We start from the raw sequence: 27,157 nt of genomic DNA on the forward strand, positions 1-27,157 counted from the left end.
GTATGACGGCTGCGTGGTCCCATGGTGTTTATACTTACGTACTATTGTTTGTACAGATGAACGTGGTACCTTCAGACATTTGGAAATTGCTCCCAAGGATGAACCAGACTTGTGGAGGTCTACAATTTTTTTTCTGAGGTCTTGGCTGATTTCTTTTGATTTTCCCATGATGTCAAGCAAAGAGGCACTGAGTTTGAAGGTAGGCCTTGAAATACATCCACAGGTACACCTCCAATTGACTCAAGTGATGTCAATTAGCCTATCAGAAGCTTCTAAAGCCATAACATCATTTTCTGGAATTTTCCAAGCTGTTTAAAGGCACAGTCAACTTAGTGTATGTAAACTTCTGACCCACTGGAATTGTGATACAGTGAATTATAAGTGAAATAATCTGTCTGTAAACAATTGTTGGAAAAATTACTTGTGTCATGCACAAAGTAGATGTCCTAACCGACTTGCCAAAACTATAGTTTGTTAACAAGAAATGTGTGGAGTGGTTGAAAAACGAGTTTTAATGACTCCAACCTAAGTGTATGTAAACTTCCGACTTCAACTGTATGTATTCACCCCCTTTGCTATAAAGCCCATAAATAAGATCTGGTGCAACCAATTACCTTCAGAAGTCACATAATTAGTTAAATAAAGTCCACCTGTGTGCAATCTAAGTGTCACATGATCTTTCACATGATCTCAGTATATATACACCTGTTTTGAAAGGCCCCACAACTAAGCAAGGGGCACCACCAAGCAAGCGGCACCATGAAGACCAAGGATCTCTCCAAACAAGTCAGGGACAAAGTTGTGGAGAAGTACAGATCAGGGTTGGGTTATAAAAAAATATCAGAAACTTTGAACATCCCACGGAGCACCATTAAATCCATTATAAAAAAATTGAAAGAATATGGCACCACAACAAACCTGCCAAGAGAGGTTCGCCCACCGAAACTCACGGACCAGGCAAGGAGGGCATTAATCAGAGAGGCAACAAAGAGACCAAAGATAACCCTGAAGGAGCTGCAAAGCTCCACAGCAGAGATGAGAGTATCTGTCCAGGACCACTTTAAGTCGTACACTCCACAGAGCTGGGCTTTACGGAAGAGTGGCCAGAAAAAAGCCATTGCTTAAAGAAAAAAATAAGCAAACATGTTTGGTGTTCGCCAAAAGGCATGTGGGAGACTCTCCAAACATATGGAAGAAGGTACTCTGGTCAGATGAAACTAAAATTGACCTTTTTGGCCATCAAGGAAAATGCTATGTCTGGCGCAAACACAACACCTCTCATCGCCCCGAGAATACCATCCCCACAGTGAAGCATGGTGGTGGCAGCATCATGCTGTGGGGATGTTTTTCATCGGCAGGGACTGGGAAACTGGTCAGAATTGAAGGAATGATGGATGGCGCTAAATACAGGGAAATTCTTGAGGGAAACCTGTTTCAGTCTTCAGAGATTTGAGACTGGAAAGGAGGTTCACCTTCCAGCAGGACAATGACCCTAAGCATACTGCTAAAGCAACACTTGAGTGGTTTAAGGGGAAACATTTAAATGTCTTGGAATGGCCTAGTCAAAGCCCAGACCTCAATCCAATTGAGAATCTGTGGTATGACTTAAAGATTGCTGTACACCAGCGGAACCCATCCAACTTAAAGGAGATGGAGCAGTTTTGCCTTGAAGAATGGGCAAAAATTCCAGTGGCTAGATGTGCCAAGCTTATAGAGACATACCTCAAGAGACTTGCAGCTATAATTGCTGCAAAAGGTGTTTTTTTGTCTTATTTCTTGTTTGTTTCACAATAAAAAATATTTTGCATCTTCAAAGTGGTAGGCATGTTGTGTAAATCAAATGATACAACCCCCAAAAAAATCTATTTTAATTCCAGGTTATAAGGCAACAAAATAGGAAAAAATGCCAAGGGGGGTGAATAGTTTCGCAAGGCACTGTATAACACAGGACTGTAACCCAAACAAAAGAGCAAGGTGTAAACCTCTAAACAATCCACTGGACGAGACCCGTAATAACAAGAGCACAACACACGGTACTCACGAGACCAACAGACATGAGACAATAATCGACAAGGACAATGGGGAAGAGAGGGCACATACTAATCAGGGAAAATAGGAACCAGGTGTGCGTAATGAGACAAGACAGTCCGGGGTTGGTGGTAATGATCCAGGTCAGTGACGTCTAGAAGACCGGTGACGTAGACCTCCGGAGCTGGTGAACGGAATAAGCAGCAATACCGGGGGATCCGTGACACAAGGAGATGGACTGTGTTCGGTCATGGAACACCATTTTACATTTTAGTCATTTAGCAGACACTCTTATCCAGAGCGACTTACAGTTAGTGAGTGCATACATTTTTCATACTGGCCCCCCATGGGAATCGAACCCACAACCCTGGCGTTGCAAACACCATGCTCTACCAACTGAGCTACACCATCACCATACAGGCGGAATATAGGCAACAGTGATGCTGTCTTGTGGAAGCCTTATGTTCCACATAGGAATTACGATGATTAAGCAAGTAAGTATTCTGTCATCTTATATGAATTCTCATAGCCATGGTTTTGAAACTATTTTATTAAATTTGACAATAACAACAGCATTGCACTCAAACATAGTGAATGGAAAATCGTAACTGAGATTAAGTACAGGATCTAAGGTTAATAAATGTGATCAGCTTTTGCACCTCGATGTTTCAAGTTAAAAATAATTGCAGTCAAGGGTTCTGTGGGGTGCCATAAACCTCAGGCAGCTGAATATGCATACCGCATACGTTTCATATATATATTCATTGTAAATATGCTGTGTGAACTTAGCCTATGTCATTAAGGACACATTTACAACAAATGATGATATACACACACACACACAAACACACACACGTGCGCCCATATTCTGCAACAGCAGTGGTGTAAAGTACTTAAGTAAAAATACTTTAAAGTACTACTTAAGTAGTGTTTTGGAGTATATGTACTGTACTATTTATATTTTGGTCAACTTTTACTTTTACTTCACTGCATTCCTAAACAAATAATGTACTTTTTACTACATACATTTTCCCTGATGCTCAAAAGCCTCTGATCTGGCGGAGTCTATAAACACACGCTTCCTCTGTAAATGATGTTGGAGTGTTGGAGTGTGCCCCTGGCTATCAATACATTTTTTTTTTAAACAAGAAAATTGTGCTGTCTGGTTTGCTTAATATAAGGAATTTGAAATAATTTATACTTTTACTTTTGATACTTAAGAATATTTTAAACCAAATACTTTTAGACTTTTACTCAAGTAGTATTTTACTGGGTGACTTTCAATTTTACTTGAGTCATTTTCTATTAAGGTATCTTTACTTTTACTCAAGTATGACAAAAAAATAAGACTTTTAGGAGTGAGGCCTACAGCAGCACTCCTACATATATGAGCCTGTGCATTTCCCAGCCGTGCCTCCCTGCTCATGGAGCTAGCGCACTAGGGGAGGCTGCCCAAGCAAGCAGCCCGGTCCAGTTCAGAGGCCTTCTATATCAGCAGAACAAGAAGGGCATCCAGAGGAAGGAGCGCATAGCAGCGCCTGCCGCCATTCCTGCCAGTAGCCCCAGTGCCACCTGCTCTCCTATGCCATCGTATGGGTCTCTCTGGATCAGTATGTGGTGGGTACCTGAGAGAGATGGAGGTTGAGACAGGATGCTGAATATATGGTGTACTACTGTATACAGGAGCATAGGTGAATATACGAGTGTGTTTTATTTGATTTAACCAGGATAGATTTCTCAACAACTGTCTTGGAAAGGATTGCTAGATTCACAATGTTTACTTGCTGACATCAGTCGTTTTCACTAGGCACCAAACGGAAGAAAACGGACTGAAACAGGGAGGGACTACCTGAACTTGTGATAACAAAAAAACGCTAATGTTTGTTTTTCATTGCAAAAAGTTTTGCTAAGGTGTGCACTAATGAATATGACCCAGAGCTCGGGTGTGTTGTCTTTACCTGATCCAGGAGCCAAGTAGATGGTGTTGTGGCCGTCCATTGGGACGGATGGGTAGGAGTCGTCATACGGGTCATACGCAAACTGGAAAGGATAAGAAGATAAGATAAGGCTAGGGATAAAACTAGAATGTCCTCTGAGATTCCCAATAAGCATTGATTATATACTGTATGATATATGGGTATATGGATATGGGATTTATTGATACAGTACTCAGTGGTGCATGTTGTAGAAATTTACTGGGTTACTTACAGGGTTTCGTCTCACCTCTAGAATTGTCAATTTCCATGCTCTGCAAAAAGAGAATGAGAAAATGAGAAAGAGAGGAAGGGAGAATTAGAGAGAGAGTGAGAGAGAAAGAGTGTGTACTGTAAAAGAGAGGGAGAGAGAGAGTGTGTGTATGTGTGTGTGTGTGTGTGTGTGAGGGAAAGAGACTCACAGTGCCTCGTCCTCACTGTTGGCACACAGGATCACTGTGGTGCCGTCTCTAAGCTGCACCTCCACCAGGTTTTCCCTGGGGTGGTTCTCTGGGGGAGAGAGACCTGCACAACAACAGAGACAGCTAGGGTTACACACACATACACACTTACACACACATTATTAGGGTGTCCATATTAGGACAGCCTCAGTCTGATCAGGACTTTCGTCAGTCTCAACTGGTGTTGTCAGTCTTATATGGACACCGTACATTTCAATGCTTTATTTGGGTCCACAGCAAAGGCACAAATCTTTTGTAGGTCAGTACAGATATTTGGACTCCTCAGTCCACGTTCTTTCTGTAATAAAGAATACAGCATGTCTCAAGGAGCTCTGGTCAAAACTAGTCCACTATAAGCCTAGGGAATAGGTTGCCATTTCGGACGCATCCATTGTCTGTTGAACACCCCCATCTTTCTATACACTCCCTCCTCACCTGCACACTCCAGGCCAGACTTGACGCTCACACAGCTGGTCTTGAGACCCACTCGGTGCTCAAATTCTCGCCTGCGCTCCGTCTTGTAGAAGGCCAGGCTTCCATCGATCCACAGGTCACACCAATTCAGCTTCCAGCGTTTTAGGATAGAGGCTGACGGAAGTAAGTAAGGAAGAGCGGGAGGGGGGGGTGATGGAGTGTGAAGTGGAATATAGTTGGGGTTAGTTTATGATGTCTAGTTTCCTATCGGTCAGGTCGACTTTGACCACTTTGTATCCTTTTATTTAGTTTATCAACATGAACTGAAATCCTTTATCCACAAACTGAAATGCTCTAGCTGTTTCATTTATCCACATTAACTGAAATGCACCCTCAGCCAGACATGATTCTGTCTCAATTCAGCACATCCCCATTTTATTCAATGTTTCTGTAATGGTAGACCTACAGCCATTTTGAGTGTTTTTTATTTATATGGTTGAAGCTCTTAATCTGTTGTTGTTTTTCTCCGGTGGGTGAATCTGCAGTGGTTGGCTTGTGGCCTGTCTGTGTGAGTCACTGATTTGCTAAAATATTAACTAACGCTTATTAGATTATGGCCAGGCTGCACAAGCAGAGTGAGGATTGGAATTTCATAACAGTCGTAACATTCACCTTCTAGAACGATTCTGATCTTATTTTAAAATCCAAATCAATCGATCTTGATGGCATCAATAGAGTCCTCCATTTTGTTTTCAGTGGTATCAGTCTTAAGAACATGGGAGAACAGTTTTTGGAGGAAGTGGCACGGACTGCGGACGGGAGCAAAGATTGCTACAGACCTCTCACACCCACTTAACCTGTCTGTCAAAGTGTTCTATATAGTGCTGATATCACTCTTGTATTAGCGCCCCACACAACATCTTATGCTTTGTTTAGCTGTTGAGGTCTACAATTGGTAAAGATAGTACCTGTAATGGCTAAGTCTGTATCTGAGACCAAAACATGTAGACACTAGGTTAGAGTACAACATTACATTATTCGACAGACATTGAAGCTACAGTACTCACTCTGTCTCCAGAGCCAGCCTGACTTCAGTAGAGCCATGTGTACGGTCGGTGAGCTGTCCACAACACAATTCCTCACCCCAAATAATATGTTTTTGACAGGAACGTTTGTTCTGTGTATGTTGAGAGTTTGTTCTTGGTTGAGGAGCTGTCTGCAGAGAGACAGAGAGACGTACGGTGCCTTTATTTTGATTCTGGCCCACACGTCTAATCTGAGAGCGCGAGGCGGAGACGGGGGCTAAACTAGATAATTTGGGATTAGGGGGCCTGGATTGGCCACACCTTTTCTCCTGACTCATCTACTTCTTCCCTCTCGGGCTGGAATGTTCTCACTTCCTGTCTCCTCCTCCTCCACCTCCTCTTCTTCCTCCTCTATTTACTCTGCTTTGCCTCTATTTATATTTTGTGTGTCATCTCATCTGCCTTTAGGAACTGGGGTTATTGGACTACTGCATATGTTGATAGTGTGTAGTGAAAAAGGCATAACACACTTAATCCCTTAATCCCTGCATTAAAATAACCCATTAATTAGATAACTGTTACAGTTTCTTTGGGTCACAGGTGAGAACCTTTTTTCCTTAAGCCCCCATTACTAGCCAAATAATGGTCATTCTGCATAAAACAATTTTCTAGACCGGCCCACTGGGCTAAAGTTGGACCAGCCCATCTGGCAGTTTCCCAAACTGCCCTATGGCCAGTCCGATTCTGCTTCCTGTTTTAGCTTAGGTGCACCTGTGACCTGAGTATTCTTGAGTCACTGTTGTAATATCATTATGAAAGCTGCCCAAGTACTTTCATAAGCACAAATGTTGGTCTGCTGAGAAAGAAGTCATGATGCCAATTATATGACTTGAACCCAGTAGAAATGCTAAGGTGTATCAGATTGATTCACTAGCGAATCACCTTGGCTCTATTTTAAACCTTACTAAAAGACTGTCTATTCCCTCCAAGTGAGCCAATCCCATGGAGGTATAATGATGACCTCATGTCTGTTGCCTGTATCATAGACACTGCCTCAGGTTGATATAGAGGGTTTGAGTTTGAGAATATTAGAATGATCTGGATATAGCCAATTAGGCTAGATTTCTTTACAGGGTCAGTGAAACAATATCAATAACTGTATTTATAGAAGTATATATACATTAGCTATTTATATATGCATTATTACTAATCACACTGTAATAATTGACAATGAAAGCATCTATAACATGCTCCATCCCTGCCATGGCGGAACAGGGGATTTTGGGGAAGTTGAAGCTCTTTTACTGCAAATAATTTTCTGGAAGTTGAAGCTCATTCTTTGCATTTCTACACTATTTAAAAACTCTAAAATGCTATTTGGAGAACAGCAAAAACAAGCAAAAGGTACCTTAGCCATTAATTATGTAAGGGATAATCAACAAGGGGCTATGTGTTCTCTTGAATGTAATGAATGACAGGGAAGGTGTGTCCCACAACGCGCTAGCGGATTGGTTAAAACAGCATGCCAGCCGATGTCTATTCCACAAGTTACCACCGGCTAAATATTTTACATTTACATTTTAGTCATTTAGCAGACGCTCTTATCCAGAGCGACTTACAGTTAGTGAGTGCATACATTTTTCATACTGCCCCCCCGTGGGAATCTATGACGTTAAAATGCCTATTTACTCTGTTCCATCTAACTGCGCAATCCACTGTCTCATCAGCCCAGCCAAGCAATTTAGAAACTTGATCTCCACTATAAAAAGCATTAAGACATTATCTCACATTTCTTTTAGACTAACATTTAGTTTTCAACAGCGTAGATTTGTATAAACCTTGCTGTCTGTCTCGCCGACATTTGCAACATTGTTTCAATATTCAAATTCGATCTCAAGTTGTCATATAGTAATGAAGGTGTCGGGTTGAGACAGACAGGCAGGCAGCGTTTCTCAGCCAGTTGAAATCATGAATCAGCTGGCATCATTTTATGGATATATTCAAAGAAATGCCAATTGAAAAAGGTCAAACGAAACGAAGAGCAGCTAGTTTGCAGTCTTTCCAGCTTCAGTTTGAATTGATTGTGTTAGCTGTGTTGTTGGCTAGATCCTCTGAACAACAGTGTCCTGACGAGTGAGCACATTTTCTATGCCAGGCGAAATTGTTATGGATGTTCGAAATAAATGTCACTAGAAAACATCTTAAACAAATGCAAGTGCAGCTACTTTGCTTTTACTCTGGTTGCACTTCTTGACGTGCCTGTAAGTTAGCCGTAGTTGGCTAGCTAGCAAGCAAGAGATAAGAATGTTGCCAGCCAGTATGGCAATGGAACATTTAGAACGAACGACTGGGTCGCATCCATAGATACAGAACAAAAAGACTGAACGACTGGGTAGCGTCTCTGGCAACCGAACCGATAGAACGAACGATCAGCCGGCTTAGGTAATCATAGATTTGTGTCGGGACTATATCTTGTGGAAGGATGAAATAGTATGAATAAATTAATCAAAATAACGTTTTTAATGAAAATATGTCAATAATAATGAATTTGAATATGTTGGTGACCCCTTGTATAAAAGTGATAATGCCCTTGAAGCCAGTGTTTGGAGGATATATTGGCACGGTTTGCCGGCCCTTGATCCCTGCCAATATATCTTCCAAACACTGGCTTCAAGGGCATTATCACTTAAATAATGCACGCTCTAGAATGCCTTCAAGCCAATCAGAAACGAGTATTCAACAATGTCATGGTACTGTATATATAACGCAGCAATATTAGGTTTAAAGGTCTGTGGAACGGCATATACAATGTCAACCAATACTCAACCTCATCATAAATTGACTAATTTACTTGTGGAACCAGTGCAACGTGAAATATACTGAACAAAAATATAAACGCAACATGCAACAATTTCATTGATTTTACTGAATTACAGTTCATATGAAGAAATCAGTCAATTGAAATAAATTCATTAGGCCCTAATCTATGGATTTCACATTACTGGGAATACAGATATGCATCTGTTGGTCACAAATACCTTTTTAAAAAATGGGCCTCACAATGGGCCTCAGGAGCTCGTCACGATATTTTTGTGCATTCAAATTGCCATCAATAAAATGCAATTGTGTTCGTTGTCTGTAGCTTATACCTCCCCATACCATAACCCTACCGCCACCATGGGGCACTCTGTCCACAATGTTGTCATCAGCAAACCGCTCGCCCACACGACGCAAACACAAGGTCTGCGGTTGTGAGGCCGGTTGGACATATTGCCAAATTCTCTAAAATGACATTGGAGCGGCTTATGCTAGAGAAATTAACATTCAATTTTCTGGCAACAGCTCTGGTGGACATTCCTGCAGTCAGCATGCCAATTGCACGCTCCCTCAAAACTTAAGACATCTGTGGCATTGTGTTGTGTGACAAAACTGCTCATTTTAGAGTGGCCTTTTATTGTCCCCAGCACAAGGTGCACCTGTGTCATGATCATGCTGTTTAATCAGCTAATTGATATGCCACACCTGTCAGGTGGATGTATTATCTTGGCACAGGAGAAATGCTCACTAACAGGGATGTAAACAAATTTGTGCACAACATTTGAGAGTAATAAGCTTTTTGTCCGTATGGAAAATGTATAGGATATTTTATTTCAGCTCATGAAACATGAGACCAACACTTAACATGTTGCGTTTATATATATTTTTCAGTGTAGATGCATAATACCGTTATCAAGTCACAACAAGGCCGACTTCAAATGCCGACATCCATTGGCGCGGCGCTTGAGTTTGGGAAGCAATTTTTTCACTATAGAATTGCATCTTTATAATAAAGGATTGCATGCATCTATCATCGCATTAGTAGACTAATGTAAGATAGGCTACTATTCCTAATGTGATGAGTAGATCGCATAGTCATAATTTAGGCTAATAATATAACTCGATCACTCTCCGCTGGTGCCAATAAAATAGGCTACTGTTCGCTCAATTGAGATTGATAACTAGAGACAGATCACAGTATTTTCTTTGTCTTCTCTTTTCAGTAATAGCCATTTGCTTTCTAAACTTTGTTTTTCCTACAATTGTATTTTGAAATATTGCAATAGGTCTATTTAACTGCCTTTCACTGACCGCTGCAACTCAACAATCAGCTATTTTGTAGGCTATTTGCTGCACACACTGCCCAAATTGCGCGCTTAAAACAATCTAAAGCAAAAAAAAATCAGAAGCTAATGATCCTCTGTGGCCAAATCATGCTCTCTGGTCTAGTATTTTGAATTATATAGCTAATTTTGCAATGGTATAGCTAATTTTGGTAAATATAATACAATTTGCTTTAGGGGAAGCTTATCTATTGGATGCAGTGCCTATGCCGACATCAATGTGAAAGTAACCGGTGCATAAAACAGCTGGCTGAGTTCAAATTCAAAGCAATAAATGGCTGACCAGCAAAGCAAACTGTCTGGCACTGTCTCTGAGCTCTGCTTTCTTAAAGTGAGCAAAAGGGGCGAAGGCTGGCAGCTTCTCTCCGAGCGATGCTCCACAAGGTCCTAAATTAGCCGTAGCATTTTAATCGGGATTGGAATGATTTTAGGCTACATTTTTGGTCTTAAGCTAGGGTATGGCAGCATACCCTGCCAAACCAAACTGAAGCCCCTGTCTCAGGGTTTGACCTTCAACAGGACTCTATTTATCCTCTCTGTACACTCCGTGGCCACTAGATGGCCCTATTCCTACCTCTATCAGTATCACACATATTGGATTGTAGATCATGGTCAGCAAAGTCAGCAGTGACCACTTAGTTCCATGACATGACATGAAATGACATAACATAACATGACAGTCCCTCAACATTCACCATAGCCCAGCAAATGCATTTATCTACTAGTGTGTTCTGTAGGATATTGTAGGATACTGGGACTAGTACTCAATCGGAGGTCAATGGTACTAGATGGTGGTGTCAGTAGCCCCATGTTTAGAGTGTACGTGTTTTTAGACACAGCCCACCAACTTCCTGTCCTGTTAAGATAACAGGCCTTCTTTAACCCAATCCACTGGCCTGCCCTGCCTGAAATAACATTGACTTCTAGCTGTTTGAAAAGCCCTCTGTCAAAAGGGGCTACATAACGCATATCATATGTCAATAACATTCATGACAGCTAGTGTCTTGACAATTATCTCAACAATCATGATGAGACAAACCAATGTGTGGTTCAGCTAATTTGCTTGGTAAAACACCAGCCAACTTGCAAAATAACTATGTGACATTATGCCACATCAGCTCTCACCTGTTATTTTAGGAAAGAGTGCTCAAGTAAAGTCATTCTGTAAACTGCACAGGCCTATCACATTACTTGTGGTGATAAAAGTAGAATTAGACTGCAGGGTCTGCAAATGTCATTAGATTTCAGAAGACTGTGCTCTCTGCAAATCAACACTTACCTGCTGCTAGCTCACCTCACATCACCACCTTACACCAAACCAGCTAAGGTAATTTAATAGATTATTTGTCTGGTTTGTTTATCTTCAGTTGCCACTGTAACGCTTGGCCCTAAATTCTGTTGCATGTTTTTGTCCCTTTAATTAACCTCTTGATAGCTTTCTGGTGCTGTCAGGTTTTTTGGAGGGCTTTGCAATATGGTTAAGGTTGAAGATAAAACTGCTGTGGCTATCTTTTGAGTTTTTGTTTAGTTTGGTATTTTGGGGTATTTTATTAGGATCCCCATTAGCTGTTGCAAAAGCAGAAGCTACTCTTCCTGGGGTCCACACAAAACTTAAAACATGACATAATACAGAACATTAACAGACAAGAACAGCTCAAGGACAGAACTACATCACATGTGTTTTTTAAAGGCACACGTAGCCTACATATCCATACATACACACAAACTATCTAGGTCAAATAGGGGAGAGGTGTTGTGCCGTGAGGTGTTGATTTATCTGTTTTTTAGTTGAGATAAGCAAGTACCTGCAGAATTTGGGATGTGGTTGGTTGCATTAAAAAATGGGTTGGCATTTGGTTTTCTGTTGACTTGCCATGTTTGTCTGATTCTATACAACTCAGTCAAACTATCAAAAAAAGTGGGACTCCCACTGTTTGTTAGTCGCATACAAAACATATTATAGTGCTATTATGTCCATCACTCATGATTGCCATGGCAATAGTGAAAACACAACAGAGATCAAAAGGTAGGTATGCCAATTATGTTTTGCAAAGTCATCTGCCACAAATCTCCAATTTGATTTCCAATATTTCTTATATGAAAACCTCCCTGCTATTGTCATGCTCATTCTATATGACAGAGGTATTCAACTTTTAGCGTACGAGGTCCGGAGCCTGCTGGTTTTCTGTTCTACCTGATAATTAATTGCACCCACCTGATGTCCCAGGTCTAAATCAGTCCCTGATTAGAGGGGAACAATAAAAAAATGCAGTGGAACTGGCTTCGAGGTCCAGAGTTGAGTTTGAGGGCTATAGGGGATTCAAGCGGTCCTCTTTGAAAGTGTATCTTTCCCATTGCACACACACCCATTACAAATATCCAATATACAGAGGTGTGAGAACACATAAATCAGACAAAGTTTAATCAAGAATCATGTCATCATTTTTCTTAATAAATGTATATTTCCAACTCCAGTGAACTTGATGATGATGGATTGAAAGATGTGTGAGGTAGTGAGCAGAGGAGGCTAGTGGGAGGAGCTATAAGAGGACGGTTTCATTGTAAAGGCTGGAATGGAATTAATGGAACTGAGTCTGTTTGCAAGGTTTTACCAAAGACAGTACAGTATGAAAATAGGCAGAAACTGCTTCTCCAATAGATAACGCTTGTAGGCGATGTCATGGCGACGTTGGCTAGCTAAGATCATGAGCAGAAACAGTCATCGGGTCTAACGGTCGTCTCGCGCCGAACTGCGCATATGCAGGCCGTCAAATCAAAGCTCTCCTTCAATATAAAGTTGTTTTTGACGAAAGCGTGTCAGTTTGTACATTTTACGTGGTTGGAGTAATAACATGTCCAACTACATTGGCTTTAATCTATGTTGTGCCTTTAAATTTCGAGAAAATTACCAACTAAGGGGGAAAAAATCACTTATCTTATTGACTTATCTTCGCAAGCGTTCCCGGAAGTCTGTCGATGTTGCGCCTCTGGGTTTAGAAACTCTGTGGTATTACTGCCACTCGGATACCTCTCCTTCGCTCTCTCAATATTCCCATCCCCCCACTTTGTGTGGATGTCGACGTTACCCGACGCGCCGCTTATGAGAACCCACCGAAGCAAACCTTGGAGAAAACTGCCAGCACCGATCAAGGGAAAACAGTGACAACACCGGACTCGGCATATAATTAAAGGCAAGGTGCTCCACGATAACAAATTCCCTTTGACATTTGGTGAGTTTGATATCATAACGTGATCTAATCTTCGAGACAGATGTGTCCTGACAATGTCAATATATAGATTTGCTATGCATATATAAAATATGTAATGGACATGGTTGAAAATATTACAGATGGATAGACTAGGCTACACGTTGCAAGCCATAGGTCCAAGGGCAAAGAAAACAAGACAATATTGTTTGTGTGTGACAATGCGTCTTGACGTGTCTGCAACATTGTAGCCTAATCGCGGCAGCAACGGCCTTGGATCTGAAGGATGCATTATTAAACATGACAGGGACTGAGAGCGAGTGCAGAGGAATTGCTGCCGACCTCTTGTCCCGGCTATATATTTTTCCTACTCATGCAGCAGAAGCAGCAGTTCGGCTATTGGTAAAGGTTCGAGTTGCTCAAAATGGTGTCGGGAGTTTTAATGTGTGACCATTTTAAAAAACCAAGTACATTTCTGAGCGCAGTAATTATTTCAGGACTGCGTCTACATGATCGAGAGGACAGATAGGGAAAACGATTTATTTAACTTTGTCACATCAGCTGAATGCAAGTCAATCTTTCAGTGTGATATAGGACAAGAGCTGACATTCATTGATGTATTGTAGGCCTATGCGTGCAATAGCTGCTGGTGAAATTTTTTTGTTATGACTTTTCTCTATTTGCCGTGGTGATGATGCTTTTGGAAAGTAGGCTGGTACGATGACAAAATAGCCCATTCAGTAGCTACAATAGGCCCAGGTGGGCAAATTGTGCATTGTGCAAGGTAACAAATAGGCCTATGATAAAATCTAAACTGTTTAATGATGATAATAAAAAGCCTAATATTAATAATATCAGCATGCATAATACACATGATACTGTAATAACACTACAATATAACAAGAGTAAGAATAATACTACAAATATTGTAGCTGTGATTTTCATTTCATTTTAAAGGAACAGATCACTAGCCAATAGCCTGTTGCATGTCCAAACAATTCACATTTTGAAAAATGTAGATGTCATTTGCTGCTGCTTTAGAGAGGATGAACAATCATTAACAAAACCATTTTTTTTGGTTTATTGACAATGTGCAGTGCTTTAGGACTTTAAAACTTGTGACCAAAATGAATATCCTTGCTTCTATCCTATCCAAATTGCTGAGGTCACTCTCAACACCATGCAATGAGATCTGAGAACCTGTAGCATGGGATCCAGGATATAGTCCTGTGTAGGCTTGTCATCTTTGTGCATCTGAAATGGCACCCTATCCCTACATAGTGCACTACGTTTGACTAGAGCCCTATGGGGAGCCTTAAGGGGATGCAACACAAGGGGTGCATCTGAAATGGCACCCTTGGGCTAGGGGAATAGGGTGCCATTTTGGATGCACACCTTGTGTTTGTAACACCCCTTTATTGTTCTGGAAGGACAGGATGGACTGGCATGAGTCATCTTTATTTTGTGGATGTTGATTGATGAAACCTCAGAATCCATATAGACTTGTCTCTTTTGCCTTTATACTTTGTTAAAAAAAAAATGCAAGCATCTGTATTTGAGATCTATCCCTTTCACTGTGCACTGGTAGCTACACTTGCAGTTACTTACACTTGCAGATACTACAGTAAACCGATGTAGCTTACAGGAAGGGGCTAGATAGAGATCTGGGGGTATATCAACTACTTTCAATGTTGTTTTCAATTGCCAAGTGCTGTATCTGTAGTGATGCAGTGATATACCCCACTACACTCCTCCTGCCTCTCCTGGCTTTATCAAACTATGGATGTGCTTCACAATCACCCCTTGGGCTCTCACTGCCTTTACCAACAAGACAAGGGAGGGAGCGAGAGAAAATAATGACTGAGCAGAGCGATAGAGGAGTACAAGAGAGAGTGATGAACCAACATGCCTGCGGCTATGACCAACTGAACAAATTCCCTGTCTCTGTCTTTGAAGATACCACAGGGATGTTGAGGATTTTTTTCTTACCTGTTTTTTTCTTCAAATGTTTTATTTATATCCCACTTTATCTCTCTTCACGCTGTGTATGTGTCTTTATAGTTTGTTTACCTGGGGCTGGAGGGGATCTCCAAAGCTCACTGAGTCATGCAGCAAGGCCTAGGGCAGAGGCACCGAGACTAGTCTAGCTTAATGTTACAATCCACTCTTTTTTTGTGGTTTGTTTCACATCTACCATAAAGCAAATCTACAGAGATTAATGGTACAAATGTAATGAAAACTCCAAACAAACACACAGATGACTGCATTGGGTTAGCACTGGACACTGTGGACAGACACATTGGCAATGCAGGGCATTGTGGGATTTGTAGTGAACCTGAAGACATCCTTCGGTTCAGCAGGGCCATGTTCAATAGGCAAACATTGTGGAACATTGCAGATAGAAATGTCATGAATATAACTGACATGAATCCCTATTCTACCCGTCAGAGGCATGTTTGTTCTACATAACATATTTCTACCTGAACGGTCCAGTTCCACTTTGTTGTGGCCTGCTGAACATGTTCCAGGTGAACACTGTGGACTGTGGATTAGTATTGTGTCGCGGGGGGCGAATCTGCTGCACCACCATTTGTGTGCTGCTGCTGTGTGATCTGCTGGGCTCCAGAGGGCAGTGAGACAAAACACAGTACAGAGATGTGGGGATGCTCCAATATCTGTGGAAAGGCACTTGTTCCCGTTTTAATGTGTCTAAATGGCTGATTTCTTTGTTAATGGTACACCGTTTCTCATCGTTTAATTACTAATCTTTTAATGTCTCGTTTAGTTGGTAGAGCATGCAAGGGTTGTCGGTTCGATTTCCATGGGGGACCAATACGAAAAAAGTATTAAAATGTATGCAGTCACTACTGTAAGTCGCTCTGGATAAGAGCATCTGCTAAATTACTAAAATGTAAAAATGACTAAGGCCTACTCTGTTCCACCATTACATTTGAGATTTTAGTCATTTAGCAGACGCTCTTATCCAGAGTGACTTACAGGAGCAATTAGGGTTAAGTGCCTTGCTCAAGGGCACATCGACAGATTTTTCACCTAGTCGGCTCGGGGATTAGAACCAGCGACCTTTCGGTTACTGGCACAACGCTCTTAACCACTAAGCTACCTAACAACTCAGAATGTCATTTCTGGATGCATACATAGTATAGTGTAATTAATGTGTTGTTGGCCAGTGGCCAGGCTGTTTGTAGTGAAAGGCGCAGTGCTGTAAAGTTGCTCTGAAGTTTTATCCACTAACAGTTAAGGTTAAGATTGGAGGAGGGGGAGCTGATCCTTGATCTGTACCTAGGGGACATTTCATCCCAGAGTGCGTGTGTAGGTGAAGGGGAGGGGTCAGGTCAGTGGGAGAATTGGACCAGGCAGTAGGAAGCTCGTTGCTCGGTCCTCGGACAGATGTCTGAGGGAATCTGAACCTCTCACCTTGGGTAGCCTTGGCCGCTGAAACAAGTCTCCACACACACATACTGTCGAACACGCATAACCCAAACACACAGCAGCAAACACACTTGCATTTGCAACTCTCACACACACACACTCACAAAAGTGCACACACTCTATCTCTCGCTCTCTCACACACACACAAAAAGTGCAGACACACTCTCACACACATACATTAAAAACACCTGCTCTTTCCATGACAGATTGACCAGGTGAATCCAAGTGAAAGCTATGATCCCTTATTGAGGTCACTCATTTGAACGGGGTATGGTAGTAGGTGCCAGGCTCACCGGTTTGTGTCAAGAACTGCAACGCTGCTTGATTTTTCACGCTCAACCGTGTCTACCGCTGATGTCATGGGTTCACTCCTTTCCTCTCTTCCTCTGACCTCCACATGTTCACTTGAGCCCTTCCCTTCATTTGTGTGCTGTGTTTTGATGCAGAGCTGAGGAGCTGACAGACACAGGTTTTTTTTCTATGGGGGAGCTCGGCTGGAATGTGTGTACAGAATTATCTGCTGCTGTTCCGTAGGCCTCCTCCATGTACTGTGGAATGATGGAATGTCAGAGTTGTTCTTTTGGAATGTTGTACCTCTTAACCCTCTCGAGGAGGCTGCCAAAGGGTATGTGTTGAGTCTACAATGACTCCGTAACACGCCCCTAGGATGCCTATCGGCTCTTAACCTGTAGGGTCATAGCTTTGTCTCCATAGGTACAGCCAGGTATGTCAAAAGAGACAAATCTCTACTCAACAATTCTACTAATTTCTCATCACTTATAGTTGAGGATTCAGCACTGGACCTCAACGAAAAAGGAGAACTATGGAGTGAGCTCGGAAGACATTGTTTGCTTTGACTCGATCATAAGTCACTCTCTCCCTCTTGCTCTGCCATTTTGTTTACCTTGATCCAAGTGTCAACGTCTGAGGAAACTAGAATAGCCGCCGTGTCGTGCTTCCCGTGGGTGGTAAGAATGTAAACCCTTGTTTGCCGTCGGGGAGCGAAAAGTTAAGAATGAAAAATCTCCTTCTTGGAAGCACTCTGTGTTCGAAACACGGGGCCTGGCGACAGACAGCCCATCGCAATCAGGAGTGGAGTAGTCCTGGCTGCAACGCATTCCAATATGATGCACAGCCACAATGCTGCTACAAAGTTCCGGAACTTGGCGAGCCATAGTGTTCTACACTCCAGTCATCTCTCCTCTCCAGTGGTGTGTGCTACTAAAAGGAGAAAGGAGTAGATAAAAGGCAATAGATAATGCTGGGTGATAGGCTGAGGAACGAGTGATTCTGGAAGGTTCTTCTGAAGGTAGGCTATCAGAAGTGTGCAAATTATCACATTGACCTTCTAAACTGGTTGTGCTAAATATCAAGGTATTATCATGGATGGGATCAGATCTACGTAGATGTATGGTATATACAGTATTATAAACAGGGTGGTTCGAGCCCTGAATGCTGATTGGCTGACAGCTGTGGTATATCAGACCGAATACCATGGGTATGACAAACATTTATTTTTACTTCTCTAATTATGTTGGTAACCAGTTTATAATAGCAATAAGGCACCTCGGGGGTGTTGCGTCGTGCGTAAGAACAGCCCTTAGCCGTGGTATATTGGCCATATACCACACCACCTCGGGCCTTATTGCTTAAATAAACTATTGGTACACTGCTACACTCTGGTGGCATGGATTTTACATTGCCTTGTTTGTTTTCCTTCCACCCACAGTTTTTTTACATTTGCACCTCTGTCATGCTGCTATATGTGTGCTCTGTGCTTCTGCTTTAGAGGTGACCTACCTTGGCTTCTTCTGTTCAATTATCATGACCTCTCGCTCTCTCTCCGCCTCTCTCTCTTTACCTGTTCTGTGTTCCCCCTCTCTCCTTCCCTCCTCAATGTCTCTCTTTCTCCTTCCATCTCTCTGCTTATGCTGCAGTCATACCCTCTCACTGCTACCTCTCTCCCAGTCTCTCTCCTTCTCTCCGTCTCTCTAATCATGGTTCTTTTGCTCTTCATTTTCACAGATTTGCACATTTATCCGCTCCTACATTAGCATTGCCCCGAGAATGGCCAGGAGGCACCCCACAGACCAATTCAGTTTCTTGTACCAACCGAAAGTGCTCAGAACCTGAAGAGGTCAGTGTAGAGCAACTTCAATGCTTTAACCCCCCCCATCCTCCCCTACCAATGTGGGGAAATGGCCCAGAGTCTGTTCAGGAAGGGAAATACGTTACAGAACGTTGAGATAGAAATAGATTGTGTAGAATAGGGAATCGTGTCAGCTCTATCCATTACATTTCTATCTGCAACATTCTGAAACTTTTCACATCACTGAATAGGCTACAGGTGTGAAGTTGAGGTACATGACCTTTGACCTTGCTGACCTCTAAACATGTCACCAAAGAATGTCTAAATGTGATGAAAACAAAATTAGCAAGTCCTAACAGTATGTATATATTACAGTGTAATAGCGTGATATAATTTTACCTTTTTTTTTTTCTGCAGTATATGCAAAAAGGAGTTGGTACCGAATTAACTAAATATATTGTCGTTTTATTTTTGCTTTTTCTCTGTCACAGGCTTGGGGGATGATGGAGGTCCTGACATGTTCGCTACTTGTTTTTCTGTGTTTGAGATTTTTTCTTCTGACATTATTTTCTATCCCAATCTTTATGCACAGTATATTGCTTTATGTACAGTTGAAGTCGGAAGTTTACATACACCTTAGCCAAATACATTTAAACTCAGTTTTTCACAATTCCTGACATTTAATCCAAGTACAAATTACCTGTCTTAGGTCAGTTAGGATCACCACTTTATTTTAAGAATGTGAAATGTCAGAATAATAGTAGAGATAATTATTTATTTCAGCTTTTATTTCTTTCATCACATTCCCAGTGGGTCAGACGTTTACATACACTCAATTAGTATTTGGTAGCATTGCGTTTAAATTGTTTAACTTGGGTCAAACGTTTCGGGTAACCTTCCACAAGCTTCCCACAATAAGTTGGGTGAATTTTGGCCAATTCCTCCTGACAGAGATGGTTTAACTGAGTCAGGTTTGTAGGCCTCCTTGCACACACACTTTTTCAGTTCTGCCCACACATTTTCTATAGGATTGAGGTCAGGGCTTTGTGATGGCCACTCCAATAGCTTGACTTTGTTGTCCTTAAGCCATTTTGCCACAACTTTGGAAGTATGCTTGGGGTCGTTGTCCATTTGGAAGACCCATTTGCGACCAAGCTTCCTGACTGATGTCTTGAGATGTTGCTTCAATATATCCACATCATTTTCCTATCTCATGATTCCATCTATTTTGTGAAGTACACCAGTCCCTCCTGCATCAAAGCACCCCCACAGCATGATGCTGCCATCCCCGTGCTTCACGGTTGGGATGGTGTTCTTCGGCTTGCAAGCGTCCCCCTTTTTCCTCCAAACATAACGATGGTCATTATGGCCAAACAGTTCTATTTTTGTTTCATCAGACCAGAGGACATTTATCTAAAAAGTACGATCTTTGTCCCCATGTGCAGTTGCAAACCGTAGTCTGGCTTTTTTATGGCGGTTTTGGAGCAGTGGCTTCTTCCTTGCTGAGCGGCCTTTCAGGTTATGTCGATATAGGACTCGTTTTACTGTGGATATAGATACTTTTGTACCTGTTTCCTCCAGCATCTTCACAAGGTCCTTTGCTGTTGTTCTGGGATTGATTTGCACTTTTCGCACCAAAGTACGTTCATCTCTAGGAGACAGAACGCGTCTCCTTCCTGAGTGGTATGACAGCTGTGTGGTCCCATGGTGTTTATACTTGCGTACTATTGTTTGTACAGATGAACGTGGTACCTTCAGGCGTTTGGAAATTGCTCCCAAGGATTAACAAGACTTGTGGAGGTCTACCATTTTTTTCCCAGAGGTCTTGGCTGATTTCTTTTGATTTTCCCATGATGTCAAGCAAAGAGGCACTGAGTTTGAAGGTAGGTCTTGAAATACATCCACAGGTACACCTCCAATTGACTCAAATTATGTCAATTAGCCTATCAGAAGCTTCTAAAGCCATGACATCATTTTCTGGAATTGCTTACTCACTGTTCTCCTAACCCACTCTCTCTGCATTGTCTGTGTCTACCAATCTGTTGTTCACACTCTCTTCTCTAAATAAACTCAGCAAAAAAATAAACATCCTCTCAATGTCAACTGCGTTTATTTTCAGCAAACTTAACATGTGTAAATATTTGTATGAACATAACAAGATTCAACAACTGAGACATAAACTGAACAAGTTCCACAGACATGTGATTAACATAAATTGAATAATGTGTCCCTGAACAAAGGGGGGGTCAAAATCAAAAGTAACAGTCAGTATCTGTCTGGTCCAGCGACGGTGGGTTTGTGCCCTTAGGCGACCTTGCTGCCGGTGATGTCTGGTGAGGACCTGCCATACAACAGGCCTACAAGCCCTCAGTCCATCCTCTCTCAGCCTATTGCGGACAGTCTGAGCACTGATGGAGGGATTGTGCGTTCCTGGTGTAGCTCGGGCAGTTGTTGTTGCCACCCTGTACCTGTCCCGCAGGTGTGTTGTTCGGATATACCGATCCTGTGCAGGTGTTGTTACACATGGTCTGCCACTGCGAGGATGATCAGCTGTCTGTCCTGTCTCCCTGTAGCGCTGTCTTAGGCGTCTCACAGTACGGACATTGCAATTTATTGCCCTGGCCACATCTGCAGTCCTCATGCCTCCTTGCAGCATGCCTAAGGCACGTTCACGCAGATGAGCAGGGACCCTGGGCATCTTTCTTTTGGTGTTTTTCAGAGTCAGTAGAAAGGCCTCTTTTAGTGTCCTACATTTTAATTACTGTGACCTTAATTGCCTACGTCTGTAAACTGTTAGTGTCTTAACGACCGTTCCACAGGTGCGTGTTCGTTAATGGTTCATTGAACAAGCATGGGAAACAGTGTTTAAACCCTTTACAATGAAGATCTGTGAAGTTATTTGTATTTTTACGAATTATCTTTGAAAGACATGGTTTCTTTTTTTGCTACTCAGTGAAGTCATATCAGACGCTAAATTATAATCCCATACATGTACAAAGAATACAATAGAGCAGGGTTCGGCAACTTTTGGACCCCCAAAGTTAATTTCTTTTCAGGGAGTGACTGTAAAATCTAGTTTTTTTTAATTTTGTGGGGTCAAAAGAGAGTGTAAAATCACCAGGACTTCAGCTGAAAATGAGTTTAATTCAGGAAATCTGTTCCCAAGTATTCCCCACAAATTTAAAAAGAGATGTGATCATGTCTGAATGTAATGAAGGTATGAAATTATTGTTATTTTCAAATACAAACTCTTTTTGGGCTTAGTTGTGGTCAATTTGCAGTGTACAAATTATTATAATTATGTTCCGGCCCCCTCGACAATCCGCTCTGACAAAAATCGGCCCGCGGCTTAATCTAGTTGCCTACCCCTGCATTAGGTTTGTCCACCCACTCTGCCCAGAGTGGGTGAAAACCATAGAGATCTTATTAAAAACCACAGAGTTCCTATTAAATTACTGGAAGGGCTATGTCATAAACCCTCAAAGTTCCAGAATGGGAGGAAAATGGCAGCCATATTGGTCAGGGACAAATACAAACCAATCTAATTGGAATGAATAGCAGTAGAGGCATAACCCTGATTTTACTTACGCAGGAAAATGAAAATAAGGGATGTGATGTATCAGAAATTGTGTAATAGAATTGTCAACCTATAATATTGTCTTATAATTATAAATACAGTTTATACGAGTTTTATATTTTGGGGGGTATAAATAGTTTCTAAAATATATGTAAACAGAACATTGTTAACTTTTTTTGGGGTGCTATTATATGATACATTATCAATACTTGTTGCATTTACAACTTGATTTTACATGTTGTGATTGTCGTCTTCATGAGCTCAATTAATCCTAAAAGGCTTTGAAAAGAAAAAGCTTGCGATACACTCAGTGCCCCATTAGCATTTAACAGAGATGCGTTTGTTTTTATGAGAAATCTTCTAAAATTGACAGGAATTTCACATTTAATATGAAAACCGTATACTAAAGAATGAAAAAATGTATATCCATCTTACCTCTATATTGATTATTGTCCTGCGGATTCGAGAAGAAAGATGACGAGTTCAACGGGAAAGGGAGCCGGTCAGGTAGCCTTCATTTCACACAGCATCCAGCCCAGCTGTCACGATGCTGTGCAATTGTCCTAAGTTTTGACCACTTTTTTTCTTTGGTCTCCATTGATTTAGTCACCCTAATGTTGGCCATCCTACAAGGGTAAAAACTTCAACTTTTAAACAGATTATGAGAGACACATTAAAGCGCTTAAAAAATATATTTGAATATATTACAAATAAATTTAAATATACACAATTCTAATAATATACTTCAAATACGAGATGTATTTTTGTAGTATACAGTGCATTCGGAAAGTATTCAGACCCCTTCACTTTTTCCACATTTTGTTACATTACTGGCTTATTCTAAAATGGATTACATTATTTTCCCCCCTCATCAATCTACACACAATACCCCATAATGACGAAGCGAAAACAGGTTTTTTGAAAATTTAGCTAATTGATTAAGAATAAAAAACTGATACCGTTATATGCATAAGTATTCAGACCCTTTGCTATGAGAATCGAAATTAAGCTCAAGTGCATCCTGTTTCCATTGATCATCCTTGATGTTTTTACAGCTTGATTGGAGGCCACCTGTGGTCAATTCAATTGATTGGACATGATTTGGAAAGGCACACACCTGCCTATATAAGGTCCCACAGTTGACTGCATGTCAGAGCAAAAACCAAGCCATGAGGTTGAAGGAATTGTCCGTAGAGCTCCAAGACCGGATTGTGTCGAGGCACAGATCTGGGGAAGGGTACCAACAAATGTCTGCAGCATTTGAAGGTCCCCAAGAACACAGTGGCCAACATCATTCTTAAATGGAAGAAGTTTGGAACCACCAAGACAATTCCTAGAGCTGGCCACCGGGCCAAACCGAGCAATCAGGGGAGAATGGCCTTGGTCAGGGAGGTGACCAAGAACCCAATGGTCACTCTGACAGAGCTCTAGAGTTCCTCTGTGGAGATGGGAGAACATTCCAGAAGGACAACCATCTCTGCAGCACTCCACCAATCAGGTCTTTATGGTAGAGTGGCCAGACGGAAGCCACTCCTCAGTAACAGGCACATGACAGCCCGCTTGAAGTTTGCCAAAAGGCACCTAAAGGACTCTGACCATGAGAAACAAGATTCTCTGGTCTGATGAAACCAAGATTGAACTATTTGGCCTGAATGCCAAGCGTCACGTCTGGAGGAAACCTGTCACCATCCCTACGGTGAAGCACGGTGGCAGCATCATGCTGTGGGGATGTTTTTCAGTGACAGGGACTGGGAGACTAGTCAGAATCGAGGGAATGATGAACGGAGCCAAGTACAGAGAGATCCTTGATGAAAACCTGCTCCAGAGCGCTCACGACCTCAGACTGGGGCAAAGGTTCACCTTCCAACAGGACAACAACCCTAAGCACACAGCCAAGACAACACAGGAGTGGCTTTGGGACAAGTCTCTGAATGTCCTTGAGTGGCCCAGCAAGAGCCTGGACTTGAACCCTATTGAACATCTCTGGAGACCTGAAAATAGCTGTGCAGGGACACTCCCCATCCAACATGACAGAGCTTGGGAGGATCTGCAGAGAAGAATGGGAGAAGCTCCCCAAATATAGGTGTGCTAAGCTTGTAGCGTCATACCCAAGAAGACTCGAGGCTGTAATCACTGCCAAAGGTGCTTCAACAAAGTACTGAGTAAAGGGTCTGAATACATTTGCAAAAATTTATACAAACCTGTTTTTGCTTCGTCATTATGGGGTATTGTCTGTAGATTGGGGGGGACTATTTAATCAATTTTAGAATAAGGCTGTAACGTAACAAAATGTGAAAAAAGTCAAGGGGTCTGAATACTTTCTGAATGCACTGTATGTAAATGTAATATTTCAGATGTTTATGTTTATTTATGTCTAAACCTGTTTTTGCTTCGTCATTATGGGGTATTGTGTGTAAATTGATTAGGAAATAAGTACACTAAGTATACAGCCTTGCAAAAGCATTCATACCCCTTGGATTTCTTCAAATATTATTGTGTTAAAAGTGGGATTTGTTGTCAACAATGAACTCAAAATACTAAAATGTCAAATTAAAAATAACTAAAATATAGTCATTGCATAAGTATTCAGCCTATTTCTTTAGGCAAGCCTAAATTAGTTAAGGAGTAATTTCAAGCTCAAATTCAACTACAAAGACCAGGGAGCCTTTCGAAAGCCTCAGAATAGGGCAGTGATTGGTATATCGGTAACAATATCAAATCACATTATGTACTAAACCACCCAGACACATCAAAGATACAGTTGTCCTTATGAACTGAGCTGCAGGACAGGAATGAAACTGTGCAGAGATGTTACCATGAGGCCATTGGTGATTTTAAAACAGCTACAGAGTTCAATGTCTATGGTGGTAGAAAACTGAGGATGGATCAACAACATTGTAGTGACTCCAAAATAATTTCAATGACAGTGAAAATAATAATACAAATATACAGAATAAATATGTTTTGGTCTAAATGCAAAGCCTTATATTTTGGGCAAATCCAACACAACCCATCACTGAGTAACTTCCTCCTTATTTTCAAGCTTGGTGGTGGCTGCATCATGGTATGGGTATGTTTGACATGGGCAAATACTGGGGAGTTTTTCCGGATAAAAGAAAAGGGATGGAGCTAAGCACAGGCAAAACCCTAGAGAAAAACCTGAACAGACACTGGGAGAGGAATTAACCATTCAGCAGCATGGTGGTGGCAGAATCATGCTGTGGGAATGTTTTTCATCGGCAGGGACTGGGAAATTGCTGCAAAAGGTGGCTCTTCAAAGTATTGACTTTGGGGGGGTGAATAGTTATGCACGCTCAAGTTTTCAGTTTCTTTGTCTTATTTCTTGTTTTTTTCACCCAAAAATATTTTGCATCTTCAAAGTGGTAGGCATGTTGTCTAAATCAAATGATACAACCCCCCCAAAATCAATTTTAATTCCAGGTTGTAAGGCAACAAAATAGGAAAAATGCCAAGGGGGTTGAATACTTTCGCTCCCTCTATATCTCTCTAACTGATACTCAGTGACAGAGTATAGGCCTTGTGTTATATGGTGAAGTATAATCCTATACATGGATTAAGCATACATGCGTTTTGTATGAAAACATACGAGGGATTTCAAGCGTTTCCGTGCTATTTTGTTTGTGTATATTTGGACAGCCATTCGCTGGCACTCTGCTGTCATATGAATCATCTGAGCCCACAGTCTTGATGCTTTGTGTGTAGCAGAGCAGCCTGTTTTTCTCTCCAAGAACCCACCAGTTTATTTTGGGAAGGCTGAGGTAGGTGCCGGCCTTACCGCAGTGAGTGGGTGGCAGTTTGGAAGCCCCGCAGTACTGTACCTGGGAAGCATTGTATGCTTCAAGCTAGGCAATATATGGACAGTATATAATATGGATGATTTATATGTGTAGTACACTATGTGCAACATAACCTATATATTTGTAGAATATGGCAAATACAGTATTTTTTTTGTATTTGGCCAATATATTTGTGATACAGTTGAAGTTGAAAGTTTACATACACCTTAGCCAAATACATTTAAACTCAGTTTTTCACAATTCCGGACATTTAATCCTAGTAAAAATTCCCTGTCTTAGGTCATTTAGGATCACCACTTTATTTTAAGAATGTGAAATGTCATAATAATAGTAGTGATTTCTTTCAGCTTTTATTTCTTTCATCACATTCCCAGTGGGTCAGAAGTTTACATACACTCTATTAGTATTTGGTAGCATTGCCTTTAAATTGTTTAACTTGGGTCAAACGTTTCGGGTAGCCTTCCACAAGCTTCCCACAATAAATTGGATACATTTTGGCCCATTCCTCCTGACAGAGCTGGTTTAACTGAGTCAGATTTGTAGGGCACCTTGCTCGCACACACTTTTTCAGTTCTGCCCACACATTTTCAATAGGATTGAGGTCAGGGCTTTGTGATGGCCACTCCAATACCTTGACTTTTGACTTTGTTGTCCTTAAGCCATTTTGCCACAACTTTGGAAGTATGCTTGGGGTCGTTGTCCATTTGGAAGACCCATTTGCGACCAAGCATTAACTTCCTGACTGATGTCTTGAGATGTTGCTTCAATATATCCACATAATTTTCCTTCCTCATGATGCCATCTATTTTGTGAAGTGCATCAGTCCCTCCTGCAGCAAAGCACCCCCACAGCATGATGCTGCACGGTTGGGATGGTGTTCTTCGGCTTGCAAGATTCCCCTTTTTCCTCCAAACATAACGATGGTCATTATGGCCAAACAGTTCTATTTTTGTTTC

The 27,157-nt window shown here is 41.5% G+C and overlaps 2 protein-coding genes across 5 annotated transcripts in view; one reads left to right on the top strand and one right to left on the bottom strand.

The window, feature by feature from the left end:
* Window positions 1–3,298: 3,298 nt before the first annotated feature.
* LOC121537782 (pleckstrin homology domain-containing family B member 1) lies at window positions 3,299–6,255 on the bottom strand. The gene is made up of 6 exons (XM_045206829.1): window positions 5,944–6,255; window positions 4,898–5,050; window positions 4,424–4,526; window positions 4,237–4,276; window positions 3,987–4,068; window positions 3,299–3,653 (listed from the first exon to the last, which is right to left on the bottom strand). The coding sequence occupies exons 1-6, from the start codon at window positions 5,978–5,980 to the stop codon at window positions 3,520–3,522; spliced, it is 549 nt and encodes a 182-aa protein (XP_045062764.1). The 5' UTR covers window positions 5,981–6,255; the 3' UTR covers window positions 3,299–3,519.
* A 6,838-nt stretch (window positions 6,256–13,093) lies between these two features.
* LOC121537613 (protein FAM168A-like) overlaps window positions 13,094–27,157 on the top strand; it is a 63,984-nt gene continuing 49,920 nt past the window's right edge. Inside the window, exon 1 of one of the 4 annotated variants that reach the window (XM_041845199.2) lies at window positions 13,094–13,291. The gene's annotated coding sequence lies outside the window, so the exon portion shown is untranslated. Of the gene's footprint in view, window positions 13,292–18,775; window positions 18,855–27,157 lie in introns of those variants that run through there. The other 3 variants (XM_045206958.1, XM_045206957.1, XM_045206959.1) reach the window with 3 other exon arrangements.

This window comes from Coregonus clupeaformis, chromosome 24 (genome assembly GCF_020615455.1).
Source record: "Coregonus clupeaformis isolate EN_2021a chromosome 24, ASM2061545v1, whole genome shotgun sequence".
Classification (NCBI taxonomy): domain Eukaryota; kingdom Metazoa; phylum Chordata; class Actinopteri; order Salmoniformes; family Salmonidae; genus Coregonus; species Coregonus clupeaformis.

Excerpts from the sequence above, each read along its gene's own strand:
- LOC121537782 (XM_045206829.1), bottom strand. The coding sequence starts at position 5,980 with ATGGCTCTACTGAAGTCAGGCTGGCTCTGGAGACAGA. Across the intron at positions 5,051-5,943 it reads AGGCTGGCTCTGGAGACAGA|CCTCTATCCTAAAACGCTGG; the intron begins GTGAGTACTGTA and ends TACTTCCGTCAG. Across the intron at positions 4,277-4,423 it reads AACAGTGAGGACGAGGCACT|AGCATGGAAATTGACAATTC; the intron begins GTGAGTCTCTTT and ends CTCTTTTTGCAG.